Raw genomic sequence first — 20350 nt, forward strand, 5'->3', positions numbered from 1 at the left:
TGTACAACCACTGAGCCAGTTCCTACCGCGGGCATTGCCTGGATGAATCGCGCCTTAGTGTTCCAAGGATCGTCCGACTGAACTGACAACGAACAAAATGCTTTACGTCCGTCCCCAAGGCAACCCGAAGCGTCCTTGCAATTGACTAACGAAAGGCTCCCCTCGCCAACTCGACTGCTACTTCCACCCACCACTACTGACTGACACTCCAAATTCCTTCACACACACACACACACACACACAGACACACACAGACACACAGACACACAGACACACACACACACACACACACACACACACACACACACACACACACACACACATCCCCCACTTACTCCTCAACACCATCCCCCGGGAGTCTTTGTGAATTGACTCCATTACCCTACCTCGACTCCCTATTTCCACCCAGTACTGACACTCGAAATTCCTCCACCACCACCCCCTCACCTCCGCCACCCCAATCCCCAAACCTACCCCTCAACACCCCCCCCCCCCCCCCCCAATCCTCCCTCCCCCCCCTCCCACCCGCACCCCCTGCGCTCCTCCCACCACCCACCCCCGCCCCCGGGGCGTCTTTGTGAATGGACTCCATCACACAACCCGGACTCCCAACAACCCCTTACAGGCACAGTGCTTTAATTGAAGTCACGTAACCAGACCCACCCCACCCCACTCCCACCGCCACCCCCGCGAGGTACGGCAGTACAGAAGTCCAATTCAAGAACTGACTCACCACCCAACACCCCACACCCCACCCCCCATCCCCAACTGGGCCCCCAAACTCGCAACCAGCAGGCAGAAAAGTGACAGGTCTCCTTGACTTGAGTCTGCTCATACCACACAGTGTTTCCAGGGTGTCGCAAATAAAGCGACTCAAGGTTGGGTCACTCCACCCTTGTGTGTGTGTGTGTGTGTGTTCAGTGTGTGTGTGTGTGTGTGTGTGTGTGTGTGTGTTCGGTGTGTGTGTGTGTGTGTGTGTGTGTGTGTGTGTGTGTTCAGTGTGTGTGTGTGTGTGTGTGTGTGTGTGTGTGTGTGTGTGTGTTCAGTGTGTGTGTTCAGTGTGTGTGTGTGTGCGTGTGTGTGTGTGTGTGTTCAGTCTTCATTAAGTCGGTTGACTGCACTCATTGTTGCTGCCCCTTTCTCAACTGGCCTCTCAACTTTATCCCTGTGGCCGGCCACAAGAGAACACAACTGCCGTCTCTCAACCGTGAGAACACAGTACAGGGCCCTGCAGCATGGACAACAGACACAAAGAAAGGATCTGTTGGTCAAAGTGAACAGGGGAATGGTGTGGGTGGGGAAGGGGAGAGAGGGGGGGCTTATACTTTACGGGGTTGCAATTATTGTCAGTGGTTGTTTAATTACTTAGTATACTGTTCTTTCTCTCTCTCTTTATTTCTTTAGCTCCCTCTCCCCCCCCCCCCCCCCCCCCCCCCCCCCCCCCCCCCCCCCCCAATTTTTTTTAGTGTTTGTGTGTGTGTCCAATTCATACGTCAGATAAGGAATATATATATATATATATATATATACACACACACGCACACACACAGATATATACAGATATATTCAAATGTACGTTGGCCTAACGTCAGTTGCAATTAAACTGGAAAGGTGCTTGCCAGACACACTTGAACACAAAACCGTATTTTTCGTTTATGAAAGGTCGACAAATAAAAAACTTTCAAAAGCGCTGTTTATTCACTTGCATTATATTTGACCGAACGCAGTGACGCCTCCTTGAACTACTGATACTGATACTGATACTGATACAGACATCATAGAAGGCTTTGGAAATATATATTCCGTCTCTCGCTTTCTGCAGGGGACTTCATTTCAAATCGGGTAAAGTCAACATTTGGCGAGTTACAATCGAGTACATGTAACCCCCCCCCCCCCCCCCCCCCGCCCCCCCTCTCTCTCTCTCTATTTAAGGTTATAGTACAGTGGTTTAAAGCTGGATTAGCAAAACTTTAATTTTGAAGGCCACCGTGAACTTGGAAGACCCTGCAAGCGCTTCAAGGACACCTTGCAGACAAACCTCAAAGCCTGTGACATAGACATTGCTTCCTGGGAAACTGATGCCCTTGACCGCTCTCGCTGGAGGATGCTGTGCTCTAGTTTGAAAACAAGAGAACGCTGGCCATAAAGGAGAAGCGTGAGCGAAGGAAGCAGGACACAACTTCTGGAGACGTTTTCCCTCTGCTGCGCATCCAGAATCGGCCTCTTCTCCCATATGAGGACACACACCGACAGATAAGCCTGCCTGCCTACTCATCCTTCGGTCCGACGGGAGACTCCATCTCAGCAAAACTTCTGACTGAAATTCTTTTGTTTCATTGGAAACATCGAATACAGTACATAAAACTGAAGCCACGGTGTAAAAATTGAAATAACTTCAGTTGAAACATGTCCGTGCCACGGAGGTCTTCGATAGTCTATGGGGGGATGGGAGGGGGGGGGGGATCAGATTTCAACAGTGACCGCTTGGTATCAGCTTCAACGAAAAACAAAAACAGTAAAGAATCCCCTACCCCCCCCCCCCCCCCCCCCCCCCACCCCCACCCCCCCCCCCTTTCATTTAAAAAAAAAAAAATTTCTTTACCATTTTAAGCATTCGAAGCAGTCGAAAACGAAACGTCGTTGTCAGTTTTGATTCACATCCTTATTGATGACAATTTTTGAACGACTGAGAAATAAATCAGCATCTATGTTTTTGCGGATGTCGACAGACCATAAAATTATAGTCTTTCAACTGCATCGGGTATATTTATTATCACGGGGTTTGCTGTCATTGTAATGTGTACTGTGAAGGTTAGTCACGTCACTTTTTGTAGCCGGCGTCCAAATGCAACCACGTCACTTAAACAGGGGTAGGTGTAAGACTGAAGAATAGAAGGAAGGTGTAGAGTCACTCTCCAGGACAAGTCAAGTGAATGTCAGGTGGCTGGGGATGCGACTTACTGACCTCCTTGTTCACTGAAGCGAGGCCCCGCAGTGCATGTGTACGCACACTGAGACTCGCGGTGATTGAAATTAAGTTTTTCACATCACATCTGATACTTTGTGTGGCAATCACTGCCGTAGCCGTCAGTGACCTTCGTGCTGGCGGACAAGGGACACTCTTTTTTTTTCTTTTTTTTCTTTTTTGTTGTTGTCTTCTTCTTCTTCTTCTTCTTCTTCTGCGTTCGTGGGCTGCAACTCCCACGTTCACTCGTATATACACGAGTGGGCTTTTACGTGTATGACCGTTTTTACCCCGCCATGTAGGCAGCCATACTCCGCTTTCAGGGGTGTTGTTGTTGTGTTTTGTTGTTGTTGTTTTTTTGTTGTTGTTGTTCGTTTGTTTTTTCTTCTTTTTTTAAAAATTTAATTTAATTTTATTTTATTTTATTTTTTTGCGACCAAAGAAAAATTGCAAACAGTGAAAAAAAAAGTTTTTGGCCCCTCACACACGTTGACACACACACATCACACTGACACACACTTCTTGCACACACTGAAATAAACGGCAGGGGAAGATGGTCAGTTGGGCAACTCCCACTTCATGTCTCTCTGTCTCTCTCTCTGTCTCTGTCTCTCTCTCTCTCTCTCGCTCTCGCTCTTTTGTTGTTGTTGTTGTTGTTTTTGTTTGGCTTTTGGTTTGTTTTTTTGTTGTTTTCTTTTTTTTTTTGTTGTTGTTGTTTTTTTGTTTTTTGTTTTGTTTTGTTTTGTTTTTTGTTGTTGTTTTTTGTTTGTTTTTGTTTTTGTTTTTTGTTTTGTTTTGGGTTGTTTTTTTTGCTCCCAGAAATATTTAAATGGCGTTATTTCTATTACTGCTTTTTGTAACATGTACATGCTTATTTTAGGCTCATTGTGTGTGTGTGTGTGTGTGTGCGTGTGTGTTGTTGTTTTTGTTCATTTTTTTGTTTGTTTGTTTGGGGGGGGGGGGGGGTTTCGTTCATTTCATTTTATTCATTGATTAATCATTGTCTTGACCTATAACCTATGTTAATTTTTTTTTAACTCTCTCTGTCTCTTTCTCTATCTGTCCCCTTATATTTCTCACCTCTTATTCTCCTCTATTTAGTGTTGTAAATGTCAAATTACCATTCATGTGTCCATGACAATAATACTGATGCATGCTGTACTGTTATGATTATTCCCTCTTTGTTTATGTTACTGTTTCCCCTTCGAGGGCTGCATGACTGAAAAAAAGCATTATTTTGCTAATGTATTACCCTCCAAAATAAAATATATTCAATTGAGTTCAATTCTCTCTGAGTGTCCGCCGTGTCAGTGTCAGTGTCTGTGTGTGTGACTTAGTGTGACCGGGTCTGCGGTGTCCCGGCAACACTGTCAGTGTGTCTGTCAATCTCACTTTACTTACTGAAGGACATACACGTCAAGTTTAACAGACTGAACTGTATGTGTCCGCGGCATGTTATTAATGAAATGATTTAACTGATGTAATTAGCCTATCCGTACACATATGTAGTCAGACTTCGAAATAAAAACAAGTCGCTCAAATGCAAGTTATGCAAGCTATATAACTGAGTCGTCAGTAAGCCGCATACTACTCAGTACTGTACTGACTGAGACAGAGACAAACAAAATCAAGACTGATGAAAAACATTATGAATATAATATCTGTGGAACCTGACAAGGCTTCAGTAAAACAACTACTTTCGAGTAAAACAGAATTAAGAAATATAGCCTGTATAGTGTAGTGTTTTGTTGGGCGCAAGAACCTGTCAGCTGAGGCGACATCAACATTCCACCTTCATCGGCCAGATAAATTGCATGAGGGCTGGCTTTAGCAACAAAGGGGGCATGTCTGGGTTACAGTCACTGGCGGATTCTTGACTTTTCTGCGCTCATTGACACAGCGACAGAAATATAGTTCTTCATCGAAAGGGGTTCGCGGCAATTCCAACCAGTTGTAACCGCCATTGACACTGGTTGTAACCGCCACTGACACTGGTTGATCGTAGTTTTTGTTTTTTTTTCAGTTCGCACCAGTCTTACTGCGCACTTCAATACAGATTTTCTTCATATACTGAATTATTGACATTTGACAAGCAAAGCAAAACGAAATGAGGAAATTGTGTGACCATGATATGAACACGCGTATGAACAGGGTAAGAAAATACTAAATTCCTGATATGGATGTTCGTCAACGCCAATAGACAGATGACTATCAAATATACCAGGACATCTAGAGAGCCGGGGAGGGTAGGGAGAACCTGCCCATACCAGAAGATCGATGGAACTCTTCTGTAGTGTTTTGTTGGGCGCAAGAACCTGTCAGCTGAGGCGACATCAACATTCCACCTTCATCGGCCAGACAAATTACATGAGGGCTGGATTTAGCAACAAAAGGGGCATGTCTGGGTTATAAATAGTCATTGGCGGACTCTTGACTTTTCTGCGCTCATTGACACGGCGATAAAAATATAGTTCTTCATCGATTGATCAAATGCACTCCATAAAGTATCAACAAAATCATCGAACACGGTAAAAACGATATAGCGAATATCTTTATAAGATTATTTATTCGATTAAGTATTTGAATGACGGCAATATTTTCCGCACATATTTATTTTGGTGGAAATATCCTTCCGCGCAAGCTTAATAAATAGTCCGCCATATTTGGTTCGTTCACTTCGTTCATGGTGGCTAGCTGGAAAGACGTGCGTGAGACCAGCTCCGTCAAACAGACCTTATGACTTCATATTTAACCCTCTGTTTTCTGTAACCCGGCAAAATTACGTCCAACACAGAACTAGGAGACTGGACAGAGGACCGGACGCAGGTAAGATTCGATTTTCTACCATTTTAATGCCATTGCTTTGTGGGCGGCCAGTGGAAAGATAAACTTACCGGCATTTCGCCATGTGCCGTTGTAGATCATGAAGCCATCACGTGTTAGACGGTAGCCTAAACAGTAAACCTAGGTTACGGGGCTCCGCTGAGCAGTTGTTGGGCAACTTGATTTATCGATTTTTTTTAATAACAGAAATTGCATACATGTCTGTTATTTAAATCTTGTTTACAACGGTGCTACGTTTTGTGGATGGACCAATCTCTGTCAGCCTCACCAACTGACAGAATATACAGCAGACAAATCAGTCGGAAAGGATCCTAAAACTGAACATTTCACCTGAAGAAGTTCATCAGAACTCAACAGTTGATCGAATAAGTGCAAATGCAGTTTTGCCCTTGTGTGGAAAAAGTAATAATACCTACCTACTTTAGACTACAGCAAAGCAAAGGAACCAAAACACCAATAAAAACAAAAATGAGTTATTACACTAATTGCCACAGTCCAAGCATACATGTCAAATATAGCATGACAAATTGCCTTAACATGATATTCATTAATTGCCACAGATCATATCTGTTATGTGTTAAATATAGCATGGCAATTAAGTTAAATTTTGCAATGCAAATGAGACTGCAGCATAAGTAGTTAAATAATGATGTGCTTCTCTCCACTATAGATCTGAGTCATGTATGTGTCATTGTTTGTGGTGTCCCTCAGCTTTGTGAATCTGCTCAGCTTTGTGATCTGTTTGTCCATCCCTCCACCCTCTTTCCCAACTCGAAGCCTTCCACCCACCCCTTTATCTCACACTTGATCACAGTTATACCTGTCTCTTGCAGACTGCCCAGAATCGCCCTCTTATTATTTCAGAGGAAAATTTAAAAAAAGGGTTCTGAGCTCATGGGACACATGCCATGATAGGTGATTCAGTGATTGGGTGGTTTTGCATACCCACATAGACATATTCAGTGAAATCACATGAATTTTTTTTTTTTAACACATGTATAAGTCATAACTTTCATGAAGATGACCACCAATATCACAAATGGGCATAAATTTGTATATGTTGGAGGTAACAAGCTTATTTTAAGTTGTGGATCCAAGCAGTACACTAGTTGAAAGAAATATTCATCTGTATAGTTCATCATCGCAAGCTGTCTAACAGACTTACTAACAGTAACACTACATTATCATCTGCTTCTTGTTAAACAGAAACTACTGATTGACCCAGTAAACTGCTGCTACACAGTATTCCAGAATGATTCATTTTAGTATTTTTACTGGCTATACTTCTATTACACATGTATATAAAGATTATATGTGGCTTGAAATTCAGCAAACATACTCTTTATACATGTTTACTCAGTTATCCTATCTCTCATACACATGCCATCTGTATCAAATATGTCATGTTCAAACAAGTTCTTTGTTGAAATCTGGCCTCTTAACACATGCTGTGCAAATTTGCTTTCATGGATCATTGGATGCCAAGGTGTTCACACGATGTTTGTGCACATGTGCATGTGTGTGTGCTTTGCCATTGGCACATTCCATTTCTCTCATTTACGTCTGGATTATAGTGCCCTGTGATAATTTGTGTAAGGGTTTATATTCATATTGATATTACTTGTTGGTGCTCTTGGCCATTGTGCTAAAAAGGAAGATTGCATTATAAATACCAGTTTTTGTTACAGCTTGATAGTCAGCGGATCAGTTCAGTAGTATGTCATTGTCAGTGTGTGTGTAAATGAACTCACACATTTTGCAGGGCAAGCATGATATTCAGATTGTCATCCAGAACAACATGATAACATTTTGTTCAGTTGATGATGAGATATATCTACAGATACTTTGAAAGGTAATCACATTTTCACTAATCAGCCCTTTTGTCTGATCCTGGTTTTAGGTGTCAAGGCTGAAAAAAAAAAAAAAAAAAAAAAACTTGCGGAAGAAAAGAAAAAAAATTTCAAGCATGTCTGTATATTTTAGAGTGAAGTGGAGAAAGAGGGGAGAAAGAAAAATATTCCTGCTTCCTGCTGTGATTGAACATTGGAACTAATGACTTGTGTTAAGGAGTTTTGACTGCATCCTGGGCTAAGGGCTATGTATCTTGCTTAGAAAGACCACAGTGTGGCCAGATTTTGTTCTGTATCCAGTGTAGGCTCAGTGGAAGCAGTGCTGATAACATATAATTATTTTAACCAGTCAGTGAAAGTGAGTGGAATGGAGTTGAATGTGAAGGGTTTGGTGTGAGTGTAATGATACAATAGTATATATCTATATATAATATCATGACTGTTATGACTAATATGAGCAGAGTTATCGGAAGGGATGTGCTTATATGTGTTCATGTTTATAGATGTATCAACAGCATTATGTTTTGGAGACATGAAAAGGAACAGGCCTCTTTATCAGATTTATGTTTTCTTTCTTTCTCCCAAATGCCCTCAGATATTTTTTAAAATTATTATTCATGAGTTTGAAGGCAACACATATTGATAAACTGCATGTGTGTTTTATAATCAAATAAGCTTCACACATCATAGTGGAGACTTGTGGACATTTTTGTTTTGTTTTTTAACTTGGTTCCTCTCTCTCTCTCTCTCTCTCTCTCTCTCTCTCTCTCTCTCTTCTTTTTTTCTCTTCTTTTTTTTTCCTGTGTATGCACAGAAGATATCTGAGTCTGTCTTTCACTTTGATAGACCAAAATCTGTCTGAAGCATATGATAAAAGTTGCATTAAATATTATACAATAAATTGTGAACCATGATTGTATATCAGTGCCGAGAGAGGGCCTGATTTGTAACTGAAAAATATTGCTCAGTATTATGTTTGAGATAACAGATTGACCACATCAGTGAGAAAGTATTTGATGGAACATTTGTCCTTGTATCAGAGAATCCGACATTCCAAGTACTTGACCATTGTGTCCAGTGCTGATTATTACATGATTGGCGCTACTGATTTCCAATACAGCTTCACATTTACTGATATAGAAATTATCAGCTATTTGATAACTGCACATGCCACATACACAGTCAGTGACACTGACAGTGATGAATTTGAATAATTTTGAATTTGCGATAGTAAAGTGCATTTCAGTTGTTTGTTTTTCTCCTTGTTGTGAATGTGATATATTTACATAACTTCAAAGGTTCCATGACCAGTGCTGAAAAAATCATGTTAGATCCCATACTGCGAAAACTAGGTACTGTCACTGGTGTCGGTATCACTTATTTTAACAACCACTATTTGAACTGGAACCAGAACTAGAACTTTTAAAAGATATATATAACCTTCATATTTTTTTTAACAAAAAATATTTGATACTCCATCAAACATGTTTTATTTGCTGATATTTTGTATTGGTACAACTGACAATCATATGTTCATTAATAAATGAAACCGGCTACAAGATTTAACTTTTTGAATACCAGACCCCATATGGTACTAAACACAACACTAAATGTATGAGATCACCACCTCAGTACAATATACTGTCATTTCGGCTTGGAATTGCTACATTGCCAAGTGTAACTAGACCACTGTTATGACATCCTTTATGCATCATCAGAATTTCATTGTTCAAATAATTGGATCTGTATTTGTGTTTAGTATTAACTAAATAGGATAAACTGCAAGTGCAAGACAAAACATACATTGCTCATTTGCTGGTTCCCATATTACTACAAATTATCAGCCCTATAGTATAAACTAAACTTGCAAGTGCACCCCCCTACCACCACCCACTTGGCACATATTTCTGGGAGTGAGTTTTTGCTGTGTACTCTACACTTTACTGGTTTCACCACACAGCACTGGCTGGGCTCAGATTGAGAACAAAACACCTGCTGAAACAAGACACTGCCATGAAGAAGCGTCATGCTCTGACGTGGCTTTTCAATGACACATTGACACACACATATATATGCGCATGTTCTGTATTTGTGCTGCTCTGTAAGGCAACATATCACAAATACTATAGCAAAGTGAATTATCATTATTTCATGGTAATTTTCTTCTTTTTTGTTGGGGGAGGGGAAGCAAGCGTAAACAAGATATTTTACCTTAGGAACAGTTTTTAACCCAGCTTTGGTTGCCTGCTTCTAGAATCCATGAACAGTTCAGCTCAAAATGCCAGTTGTGCCAAGCAAAAATAAAATAAACAAGAAAACACAAAACTAGAATTGTTGTCGATAAGATTAAGAGAATACTTGTACCGGATCCACAGGTGAAGTGATCATGGTGCAAATTAAACTTGTACCTGGAGTGGAATGAGTTAAATTGTTTCAGTGTTCTTGTTCTGCTATTTTTTTCTTTTCTTTTCTCTCTCTCTCTCTCTCTCTCTCTCTCTCTCTTTTCTTTCCATACATAATTTGAAAGGGAAACTACTCCCAGCTGCTTGGGAGATAACTTGACTGCTGTCTGCTTCATTTTTCATATATATATTTCAACTTAACCGTTCCTCTCCAGCTCCATTCCTGGGGGTTGAAACCCTATTGCCTCCTGCATTTTTTGTTTGTTTACCTAGTTTAGTGCATTTTTCAGTTGAATTCACCAGAAATGTAGCCATTATTGGTATTAATTGTAGTAGCTTTTCTAACTCAAGACGTAAAATGGATTGTGTTCGTTCTAGGGCGGCCATTCAGCTGTCCTCTACCTCGAGAGCCCTGAAGGGTTGCAGCGTGTGAAAAGAAAGTTCAACTTCAACGCAGAGCCGCCCTGGGATCCCAGCTAGTATTTAGCAAGAGCAGGTGTTTCGACTGGCCGGTAAGCATTGTGTTGTGTTGTTGGCAGGTATGTGCTTGCACATTTCCAGGATGAAAATTACTGTTGTGCAATTTTTATATGATCCACAGTGATAATAAGGCCATATCAGTTGTCAGGAATCAGTTTGTTGAAAGTTAAGAGTGATGATATATTATTTTTCTCTTGTTTTGTTTTCTGGGTGAAAGTATCTTAGTATGTTTGTATTACAAATTAGTCAAATGATCAGGTTGGTGGTAAGGTAAAGATGGGAATTACTCAGTTTGACAGATGTCATTGGGCACAACCTGATAAATTTATGTGGGCAGCCTTATTCAGTAATTGATGCTGTGGAAATATTCAGTTCAGTTCCATGGGGCTGTTGAAAGTTTTCTTCCAAATCACTACATTTGCTGTGAGTGTAAAAGCACATGTTCACTTTCACTCTGTTTTGAGCTGATAATGATTTTTTTGTTTTTCATTTAGGAGGGGGAAAAAAGAGAAAACATGGCAGCTGAGATTTACTGCCACAGACACTTGATAATTAGATAAGCTTTTTGTTGTATTTGGCAGAAGTCCAGAAACATGATTTATTTTCTGATTATTGTGTGTGTTTGTTTTCATTTCAGATTGTTCATACAGCCCTGTACTTTTGTCAGCCCTTTTGTCTAAACCCTAAAACTAAAACAAAATGAAGACTGTGAATCTGGGAAAGATCTGCAACGTGCAGCTGCACTCCAACAAGAAGCCTTATATGGAGCTTGTGCAAGAACAGGTGGCTCAGCTAGAGCTGCAGGTAGGTTGGCTCTTGCTTGCTTTTGGTCAGTGTGTAGAATAGCATTCAGCTCTAGCTCCCCCCGCCCCCGCCCACTTGGTCACTGTTATTGTTAATTGAGCAGCTTTACTGGGGAGCTTTTTTTTTTCTTTTTTTTTCTTTTTTTTTATAAGGACTAAATCAGTAGGAAATAAAAAGTGCTTTTTTTTTTCTTTTTAATTTATTTGTTTCATTGGCAACTTAATCTTATAGATATGTTGGCTTGGGTTGTGTTCTGCATTTTGGTTAAGAATTGCCCAGTGACCTCTCTGTTGTTGTTTGTTTTCTTTTATTTTTCATTTAAAAAATAATTATTTTTGCAACACACGTACTTTACAATCACTTGTTATTATAGCTCTCCATGGTCTTGATAACTGTGCCAATCAGTGTTCATTGTTTCTGGACCCAGAGTGAGATGAGAATTGGTGTGTTTTCAGCACCGGGAAGATGCTTTCTTTCTGGCTGACCTTGGAGATATCGTGGAGAAATATGAGAAGTGGACAGAGCTTTTGCCCAGAGTGGAGCCTTTCTATGGTGAGTGGTGTGGTTTTCCCAGAAAAATTTTTTCACTGCTGACGAGTATATTCATCAGTGAAAGAGGGTCACTTTTATTGTGGTTGGATCAGGCAAATGTATGGAGTAATTGATTGAACATCAGGAAAAGAGGAGAGGGAAAGTTGGCTCTGAAAAATGAAAGCATTCCTTATGGCATGGTTTCATGATAGCGAAATCAGAGTCCATCTTTAGAACTAACCCAGTGTGGTCTGATCTTACAATTGTTTTTTAAAAACAACAACAAACAAACGACTGTCCAAATGTGTGTTGCTGATGTTGCTTTCTGTCAAGTTTATTGTGAATATTTAGAGCCCAGTACTGAAATGAAATACTGAAATTAACTATTCCATTACTGTTAAGTTTACTGTCAGCCCAAAGAGACTTGTTAGTTTACTGTTAAGTTTATTGTGACCATTTATGGCCTGAATGGACAATAAAATGAGAATGTCCATCTCGTTCCTGTATCTGAAGAAAAGAGAGGAAATGGTGGTGTACCTTTATAATTTGCAATGTTATTGGTATGAAAATGATTGTGGAACAGATGACATTATGACCTGTTTTTGTTATGTCACCATTTGACATTCTGCTATATTTCTGTTTGTCAGCTGTCAAGTGCAACCAGGATCTGGCAGTGCTGAAGCTTTTGGCTCACCTGGGCACTGGATTTGATTGTGCCAGTAAGGTAAGGAACTTCAAGCTGAGAACAGTACATATATTTTTCATTACACATGCTATGCTACTGTAACATGACCCAGTAGTGCAGACTGTGGGAATGGTCTAATTCCTGTCCTGTGCAAAATATTACTCTGCCCAAGCAGAGAAATTGAAAGTCAAGGTTTGGCTTGTAGTTTCCCCTGGTACATTACCTCGTTTCTGATATGCAACGCTTGCTTTTCTGACAGCCATCTCCCATTCCTGCAAACTGTTCTTGCCGCACTTCCTATCTTCCTCATTGATTATTATCTTTTTAGCCTTGTTTTGGAATTGCTTACATTGACGAGGTATACTGAGCTTGTGAAAATTGTATGTTTGCTTTTACTTACGATTGCTTCTTTTGCAACAGGAGGAGATCAGCCGGGTGCTGAAGCTTGGCGTGAAACCATCACGCATTGTGTATGCAAACCCATGCAAGCAGAATGGCTTCATCCGCTATGCTGCCAAGGAGAATGTGGATTTGATGACCTTTGACAATGAAGCAGAGTTGTACAAAGTCAAGGCGGCATTTCCAAGTGCACGGTAAGTGCAAAGTGGTTTGTTCAGGATGTCAGAGGGGTCAGGTTTTTTTCTTTGCACGTTGTTACAGAGGGTTAGAAGTATTTTGTACAGAAGATTAGCAGTGATGTAAGGAAAATCAGTTGTTTTTTCATTTTCTGTTTCCATATTTATGTGCGTTGTGTGTAATTGTGATTGTATATTTTAAGTTTTCAGCCCAGATTATGGCCCGGTGGATAAGGCTGGGCTACAAACAATTCCTTTACCCCTCCTGGTTCTCTCTCTCTTTCTCCCACTTTCTGGTGATAACACCATTGACTTGACTTCACCCTCACTTCCCAAAGTTATAAAAGCCCACTCGAGTGCATACGAGTGAACGCAGAAGAAGAAGAAGAAGTTTCCAAGCACATTCACTTCTGCAGATGGTTACACCGGCTAAGAGCAATACCTGAGAGGAACATTGAAGGGAGTCCGAATTTTTTGATGGAGGAAGGGGGGGGGGGGGGGGGGGGGATATGTATTGAGACTGACAGTTTTGTTAAATGAATGACTGCCTTGCAGGTTGGTGCTGCGCATCCTTCCCCCAGCCAATTTCAAAGTGCAGTGTGAGCTGGGCAACAAGTTTGGTTGCCACCCAGATGATGCACGCTGCCTGCTCACCAAGGCCAAGGAGATGGGACTGAATGTTGTGGGCATCAGGTTTGTATTCCCACTTTTTTTTTTTTTCTTGCTTTTTTTGCTTTAGATCTGATAATTGTTGGGAACACATTGTTGGCATCACATTTTCTTGGATTTTTTGTGTGAGTAAACATTTTGATGAGGGAAAGTATGATTGTTTCATGTTAGTTCAAGTGTGGAAACTGGTGGGTTAGATTGGGGAAAGGGTGGAGGAAAGGCACTAGTCTCCCCCCTCACCCTCCCCATTGCAGCAAGTGGGTTAAAGGTTTGGTATAGAAGGTTGCTTTTAATTTGAGTTATTGTTTGATGCAGTCCGTTATCGGTGTAGGTTTGTGCATTCAGATATATAGAATGAAACATATGCAAAGATTTTAAGAAGTTTTCGTCAAAGAAATAAAAACGGTTTGTTTTGGAACCCTTAGCTGAATGCAGCACAAAATGTTGCAGCTTCCACGTTGGCAGTGGGGTGGCTGAGGCAGAAGCCTTCTCTGCAGCCGTGGATGTGGCAGCCCAGGTGTTTGACATCGGACAGACCCTGGGCTTTGACTTTGATCTGCTGGACATCGGGGGTGGATTCCCGGGTCATGCATCAGCGCCCATCACTTTTGAGGAGGTCAGTTCTGAGTTTGAATGGAAGGTTACTGCCTGGTGTTTTTATTAACATTTGTTCATTTTGGGGGAAACAACTTGACAATTTTGTTATGTGACCATTTTCACAGACTTTAGTTTGATTGACAGTTTTTGATAACTTGAGAATATAGTTTGACTGACAGTTTTTGATAACTTGAAAATATAGAACTTGATGATCTCCACTATCTCAGTATGCATCATAAGTTTGTTTTTTATGTTTGTGTGTGCATGCTTTGTTTTGTTTTATAAATCAAACAAGTCAGTCCAGTTTCCCTTTGCTGGTTTCTATAGTAACACATTTCTTTTATGTGCAGATTGCCAAAGTGCTGAACAAGTCTCTGAACAAGCACTTTCCTCCCAAGAGGAACGTGCGCATCATCGCAGAGCCTGGCCGCTACTTCGTGGCATCGGCGTTCAGCCTGACAGTCAATGTCATCGCCAAGCGCAGTGTCAACACATATGCCAATAAAGGTAGTTAACTTCACCAAATTTTCTAGAAATCATTTGAATAAACATCTCTTTGCTGTTGACATTTTTCTTATCCATAGACAGGTTTTTGAGCTGTCTGTCGTCTTGTACACATGTGGATAGTTTGACTACAAAGCCTAAATTATTGTGTGCATTGAGTCAGCAAATGGATACATGGGAGAGAAAGTCAGATAGCCCTTAAACAGTTACCTCACTTTCCCCCCACGCTGTGCATGTGACTGCATGTGGAAGTGTAGATAAGCATGCACGGGTGTGTATCTAAGTGATGGGGGCTGAGGGGGGTCAGGGTTGGAGGAGTAGTGCGTGCATGGGCAAGTGTTACTTAGTGTGTGACTTTCTTTTAGATTACAAAGAATCATGTGTGTGTCTGTGCATTTTGCTGATATATTTGGGTTTATTTGCTGGCTTCATTTATTTGTACACATCAGTGTGTAACAATTTATTGTCTTATCTAGTTAATAATCTTTTTATGGTGTGCCTTATCGTACTATGTACTTGTTCATAACAGGCCTGTGATTTCATAAATGAATTTCCACGTGGATTTATAAAGTATTTTATTTTGGTTTTATTTGATGATTATTTCATGTGTGTGATTTTTTTGATTTTTTTTTTTAATAATTCCTCCAGATCAAGTTGACAAGGATGGGAAGGGAGCTTTTATGTACTACGTCAATGACGGCGTCTACGGCTCTTTCAACTGTCTGCTGTATGACCATGCAGAAGTGGAGGCAAGACTTGTCAATGTAAGGCAAATTCATGTGCATAGCAGTAGGTTCTTTTATGTTGCAATTTCTTCCTATGAAATGCTGAGGTTCCCCCCCCTCCCAGCCCCTCCCACCACCCCTACCCCCAACTATTGTCAAATGCTTGTAGGTTTTTTTCTCCTTTTCCACTAGATCTTGAGTGGTGGTCAGAACCCTAGTTATTCAGATCAGAGGATAAACTCAAGGTCCCGTGTGTAGCATGCACTGTGTGCAAATTAAAGAACCTGCAGCAACAAAAGGGTTGTCCCCAGCAAAAATATGTAGAAAAATCCACTTTGATAGGAAAACTAATACTCTTGCATGCAGGAAATAAAAGGGTGACGGTACACTGTAGTGATGTGCTTTCCCTGGTGAGAGCAGTCTGAACTTCACACTCAGTAATTTGTTGAAACACAGGGTGATTATACAATAAGGTTGGAGTTGTTATTTTTAAGTACTTTCATTGATTCCTGTGATTCCTTATGTAATCTTTTGGCACTGCAGGCACCGGTGAACCCCATGGAGTTCTTGACAAGCGTGTGGGGCCCCACCTGTGATGGCCTGGACCAGATCATGAAGAACGCCAAGCTGCCGGAGCTGAGTGTTGGGGACTTCATCAACTTCCCCGACATGGGCGCCTACACTCTGTGCGCTGGGTCCACCTTCAATGGCATGCCTCGCCCTGATGTCTACTATCACTGCTCCTCCAACATCTGGTGAGTTCACCTTCTCTGGATGGCTTGTTTCAGACACCTATCTATTTGACCTTACTGTTTTTCCATAGCAATTAAGGAACATTCTAGTGTAGTAGAGAGCCTCCTGTGCATTCACATAACTGCAGAAATGGTCTTTTCTTTTCTTTTCTTTTTTTCTTTTTTTTTTTTTTTTAAACACAGAATTGCCTTTCTCAGGCAGAAAACATCTATGCACGAAAGTTGTAAAAGGACTGGAAGCATTTTGATAGCTTTCTTCAAAGAGGATAATGTGAGTTGGGGGGTGTTCATTGACAAAAAAACAACAACAGTGTTTATTGCTGACTTTTTTCTTTTTTTTAAAATCATGATGAAAGCATGGATGTTTGTTCCAGTGCATTCAGATAGCTGCAGATAAGGTCTTATCTTTCAGTTTCTGAATTAAATTTTTTGTTAGTTTGCCTTCCTCAAGCAGAGAATATAAATATTCAAAAGTTGTAAAAAGGAATGGAGACATTTTGATAGCTTTGTCCAAAGAGGATACTATGGGTTGGGAGGAAAGGGGGGTGGGGGGGGGGTGTCAATTGCTTTTTTTTTTTTTTTTAAGTGTTTATTGCTGTGGCTTGTTTTTCTTTTATGGAAGAGAGCATGGGTATCGGTTTCAGGAATGCCCAGTTTCCATCAGACCTGAAAGCGCTGGAGCCAAGCAGCCCTGTCAGCAAGGCACTGCCCATCCTGAAGGCTGGCCATCAGCTGGAGAGGGACATGGAGTGCCTGTCGGTCTCTCCAGCTGCTGCCTTTGTCATGGAGGAAGAGGAATGCTTGAACTGAGGGCCGCCGCTTGAGCCAAAGCTCAAGTTGTCAGATATGATGGATGCAGCAATGACACCAGTCCTAGAGCAATGTCTTCTTCTTTTTCTTCTTCAAGTTTTGACGCTATTCGTTTTTATCTTTCTTCTGGAGAGGTGTTTCTTTTTTCTTTTCTTTTTTTCTTTTCTTTTTCTTTATCATCCTCTTAACATTTTTTTGTTTTTTCTTCTCATTTTTCTTTCATATGAATTGTAATTTGACTCTTGGAAATGTTTACTGACTGCTATTTATATTTCATGTATGGAGAAAGTGCATGATTCCTCTTTTCTTGGGAGTACTGTTGAGTTGTGTTGCACAAAATGTTAATTGTCTAGAGTGGAGTTGAACATCCTCCTGAATGATCAAACACTTGTGTAACAGTTTTCACAGCACTCTGAAGGTGGTGTGTATTTTATTTTTCATCATCTTCAAATGTCATGATATTATCAAACTTATGTTTTTCAAAACAGGCATCAGAATTGTCATATAAATCTTTTGTCATTGAAAACCTACATTGATCAAAGATGGGTTAATGAAATTAGACTGCTAAATTATTACTTTCTCGAGTCAGTAAATATTTTTTGCACTGAAATTGGATTCTTGGTTCATTGAACATAGTAACAAGGCTTTCAGGTTCACCCAGAATGCAGTTTGTGGTTTTCCCTGCGACCAACAAGAACTAAAAGCCATTGAACATTGACTAAAACGTTTTGTAAAGACAACAATTCTGATGCCTGTTAAATTCTTGTTAAAAAAAATGTATCTGAAACAGTTTGCAAGTTAAATTGGTGTGGCTTTAATATTTACGAGAGGCTTAATCCTGTTTAAGCCATTTATGCTTATTTTGTTGGTGGTGGCAACATCTGGCATTCTTGTTCGAGTACAAATGGTTGTGAGTTTCCTCCCTACCCCCCATCACCTCCTGTTTACAGGCTGTTTTGGTAAAAGATCAGAAATTTGGCAGAGGGAATGTAGCGGTGTAGGGATTTCATTCTTTCTCATAATTGAATGTAAAAGGTCAGTTCACTCGACCTTGGACCAATTGGTAGCTTCATATGTTCACTATCATTTTACACTTATCAAGTTCTTTATCTTTTATTCTCATTTTTATCTGCTCTCTGTTCATGTTTTCTGTTCTATTTCTCTGACTTTTTAAGACCTTGACTTGGTGCTTTGTGGAAAGATAGTCAACATTTTTTTTTAAAAAGACCAGCAACAAATACCTCATGTTCTGTCTTTTTTTGCTCCATATACTGAACACCAAGGCGCTACTTGCTGTCAAAAGTATGAGGCTGTATGAACATTCGAAACACCTGCTTTTATCCAAACATGGCCAGAAACTGATGTAGTATAATTTTATTTTTCTCATAACTGTTTGTGGTCAAATAAATTGAAAATTCCAAAAAAATAAATAAAAAGACTTGTGAATTACATGTGTGCGGGAGAGATTGAAGTTGTTAATGAATTAGTATCGAGAGAAGAAATGCTGCTTTTGAATGATGTGTGTTCAAAGGAAAGAATGGTGAAGCTCTTCATAAAGTGATGTTTAGAGAGAAAAAAAGTGCCTTTGAGTTTGAATGATGTGTGTGCGAGAAAAAGAGATTGGTGTGGATGTTCATGAATTAATATCCTGGGCTCTCTAGATATACTGGAATACTCATGAAAGTACCCACACAAAATATCTGTGTCAAATCAGATTCTACCCCTTCTTTCTCCCATCCATTGCTACTTCCCTCAAACCCTCCAGCTTGGCAGTGCTTCAAGAGTTTCTTTCAGCCCAAAATGAGCTCTTACGCAACAAAATTTGCCAACCAAGACTAAAGGATTTGTTGACACTGGAATAAAGTAGTATAACAATCACACGTTTTTTAACCTGTAAGAATATCTGTAGTAGCAGCACTCATAAAATTCTGGAAAAAAAAAGTATTGCTCCAGATTCAGCAGCCTTCATATCAGTTTTTTGTTTGCTGATGTTGGTTTGGATTTTCCTGCTGTTTGCATGGAAATGAAGAGAGTGTCAGTGAAAAGTGTATATCAACAGATTCATATGGATATAATTTTGTGAGCTGCTCATCCCATGACTGAATCTGGCTCAGTGACACAGTTACTACTGTCATCAGTTGGAGGTGTAAGATGTCTTGTTTATCTTGGATCAGAATAGACCACAAATCAACTCAATGGTAACCTTTGAATGTGACAATCTCGCACATTAACACTTCTCTTCAATGTATCAATCAGCTCACCACAAAAAAAAGGGACAAGAAACAAACAAAAAGTTACATACTGATGACTAACCTAAGACGAACGATTTTCAAATTTACATACTGAAGAATAACATAAGACATCATTAAACGATTTTAAAATCTGGGTTTTAAACAGCATTCTCTATCTCAGAAAAAAATTCTGATCAGCTGTTCCAATCTCCACCCACACACTTTAAGGATTTGAACCATAGATCTCGAAGATTCACTGGTTAGACAGCCGATACTTTTAACTACATGACTTGCATACATCACATAAAGCACACAAGATGATTCAGTACAATCGACATCATACTTTATCTCCACTTTGAAATAACAAAATTGTGTTGCTAAATGGCCAGGAACCAAGTCCCAACATATTCTCACCTGTGATCCAGGTCACCAGAAAGCTGCCATAAGAAATCTGTTTAAACATCACAAAATCAGTCATGTTTTCGATTAAGTCCAATTTTGAAAGTGGTTTCGTTGATATTGAACCAATCAATCTGATGGTTTTGATATGTTTCAACATGATTTTAGAATAGCAAATCTATATGTGGATAAAGTTTGACCTTTTAAGATTTTATTTTGTCCAGTTTGCTGTGGAATCAGCCCTTTCATGGGACAGACAACCCCGACACAAACTTGTCCTCACTGTGCTAAAAGTTGGGTTGGGTCAAGGTAACTGACCTGAACTGGAGACAGTCGATTTAAAGTGCAGTAATTTTCCTGTCAACTCTCACGCACATGACTGAAAGGCACAATGGAACAAATAGAAACTTCAGAAGCTTCTGGGTTTTTTGTTGTTGTTTTTTTGTTTTTCCTCTTTACCTGCAGTATGGCCAGTTTTACGCATACACATCTTGATTAATTTGTGTGTGTGCACTCGTGGTAGGGAG

The 20350-nt window shown here is 40.3% G+C and overlaps 1 protein-coding gene across 1 annotated transcript; it reads left to right on the forward strand.

Moving 5' to 3' along the window:
- The first annotated feature begins 5632 nt into the window (after window positions 1-5632).
- LOC143279735 (ornithine decarboxylase-like) lies at window positions 5633-18629 on the forward strand. The gene is made up of 12 exons (XM_076583860.1): window positions 5633-5791; window positions 10440-10573; window positions 11179-11345; window positions 11801-11897; window positions 12524-12600; window positions 12982-13154; window positions 13692-13829; window positions 14256-14421; window positions 14753-14909; window positions 15555-15670; window positions 16175-16386; window positions 17028-18629. The coding sequence occupies exons 3-12, from the start codon at window positions 11241-11243 to the stop codon at window positions 17191-17193; spliced, it is 1407 nt and encodes a 468-aa protein (XP_076439975.1). The 5' UTR covers window positions 5633-5791; window positions 10440-10573; window positions 11179-11240; the 3' UTR covers window positions 17194-18629.
- Window positions 18630-20350: the final 1721 nt, after the last annotated feature.

Source organism: Babylonia areolata, chromosome 3 (assembly GCF_041734735.1).
Source record: "Babylonia areolata isolate BAREFJ2019XMU chromosome 3, ASM4173473v1, whole genome shotgun sequence".
NCBI lineage: Eukaryota > Metazoa > Mollusca > Gastropoda > Neogastropoda > Buccinidae > Babylonia > Babylonia areolata.

Excerpts from the sequence above, each read along its gene's own strand:
- LOC143279735 (XM_076583860.1), top strand. The coding sequence starts at position 11,241 with ATGAAGACTGTGAATCTGGGAAAGATCTGCAACGTGCAGCTGCACTCC. Across the intron at positions 14,422-14,752 it reads CGCCCATCACTTTTGAGGAG|ATTGCCAAAGTGCTGAACAA; the intron begins GTCAGTTCTGAG and ends TTTTATGTGCAG. Across the intron at positions 16,387-17,027 it reads CACTGCTCCTCCAACATCTG|GAATGCCCAGTTTCCATCAG; the intron begins GTGAGTTCACCT and ends TATCGGTTTCAG.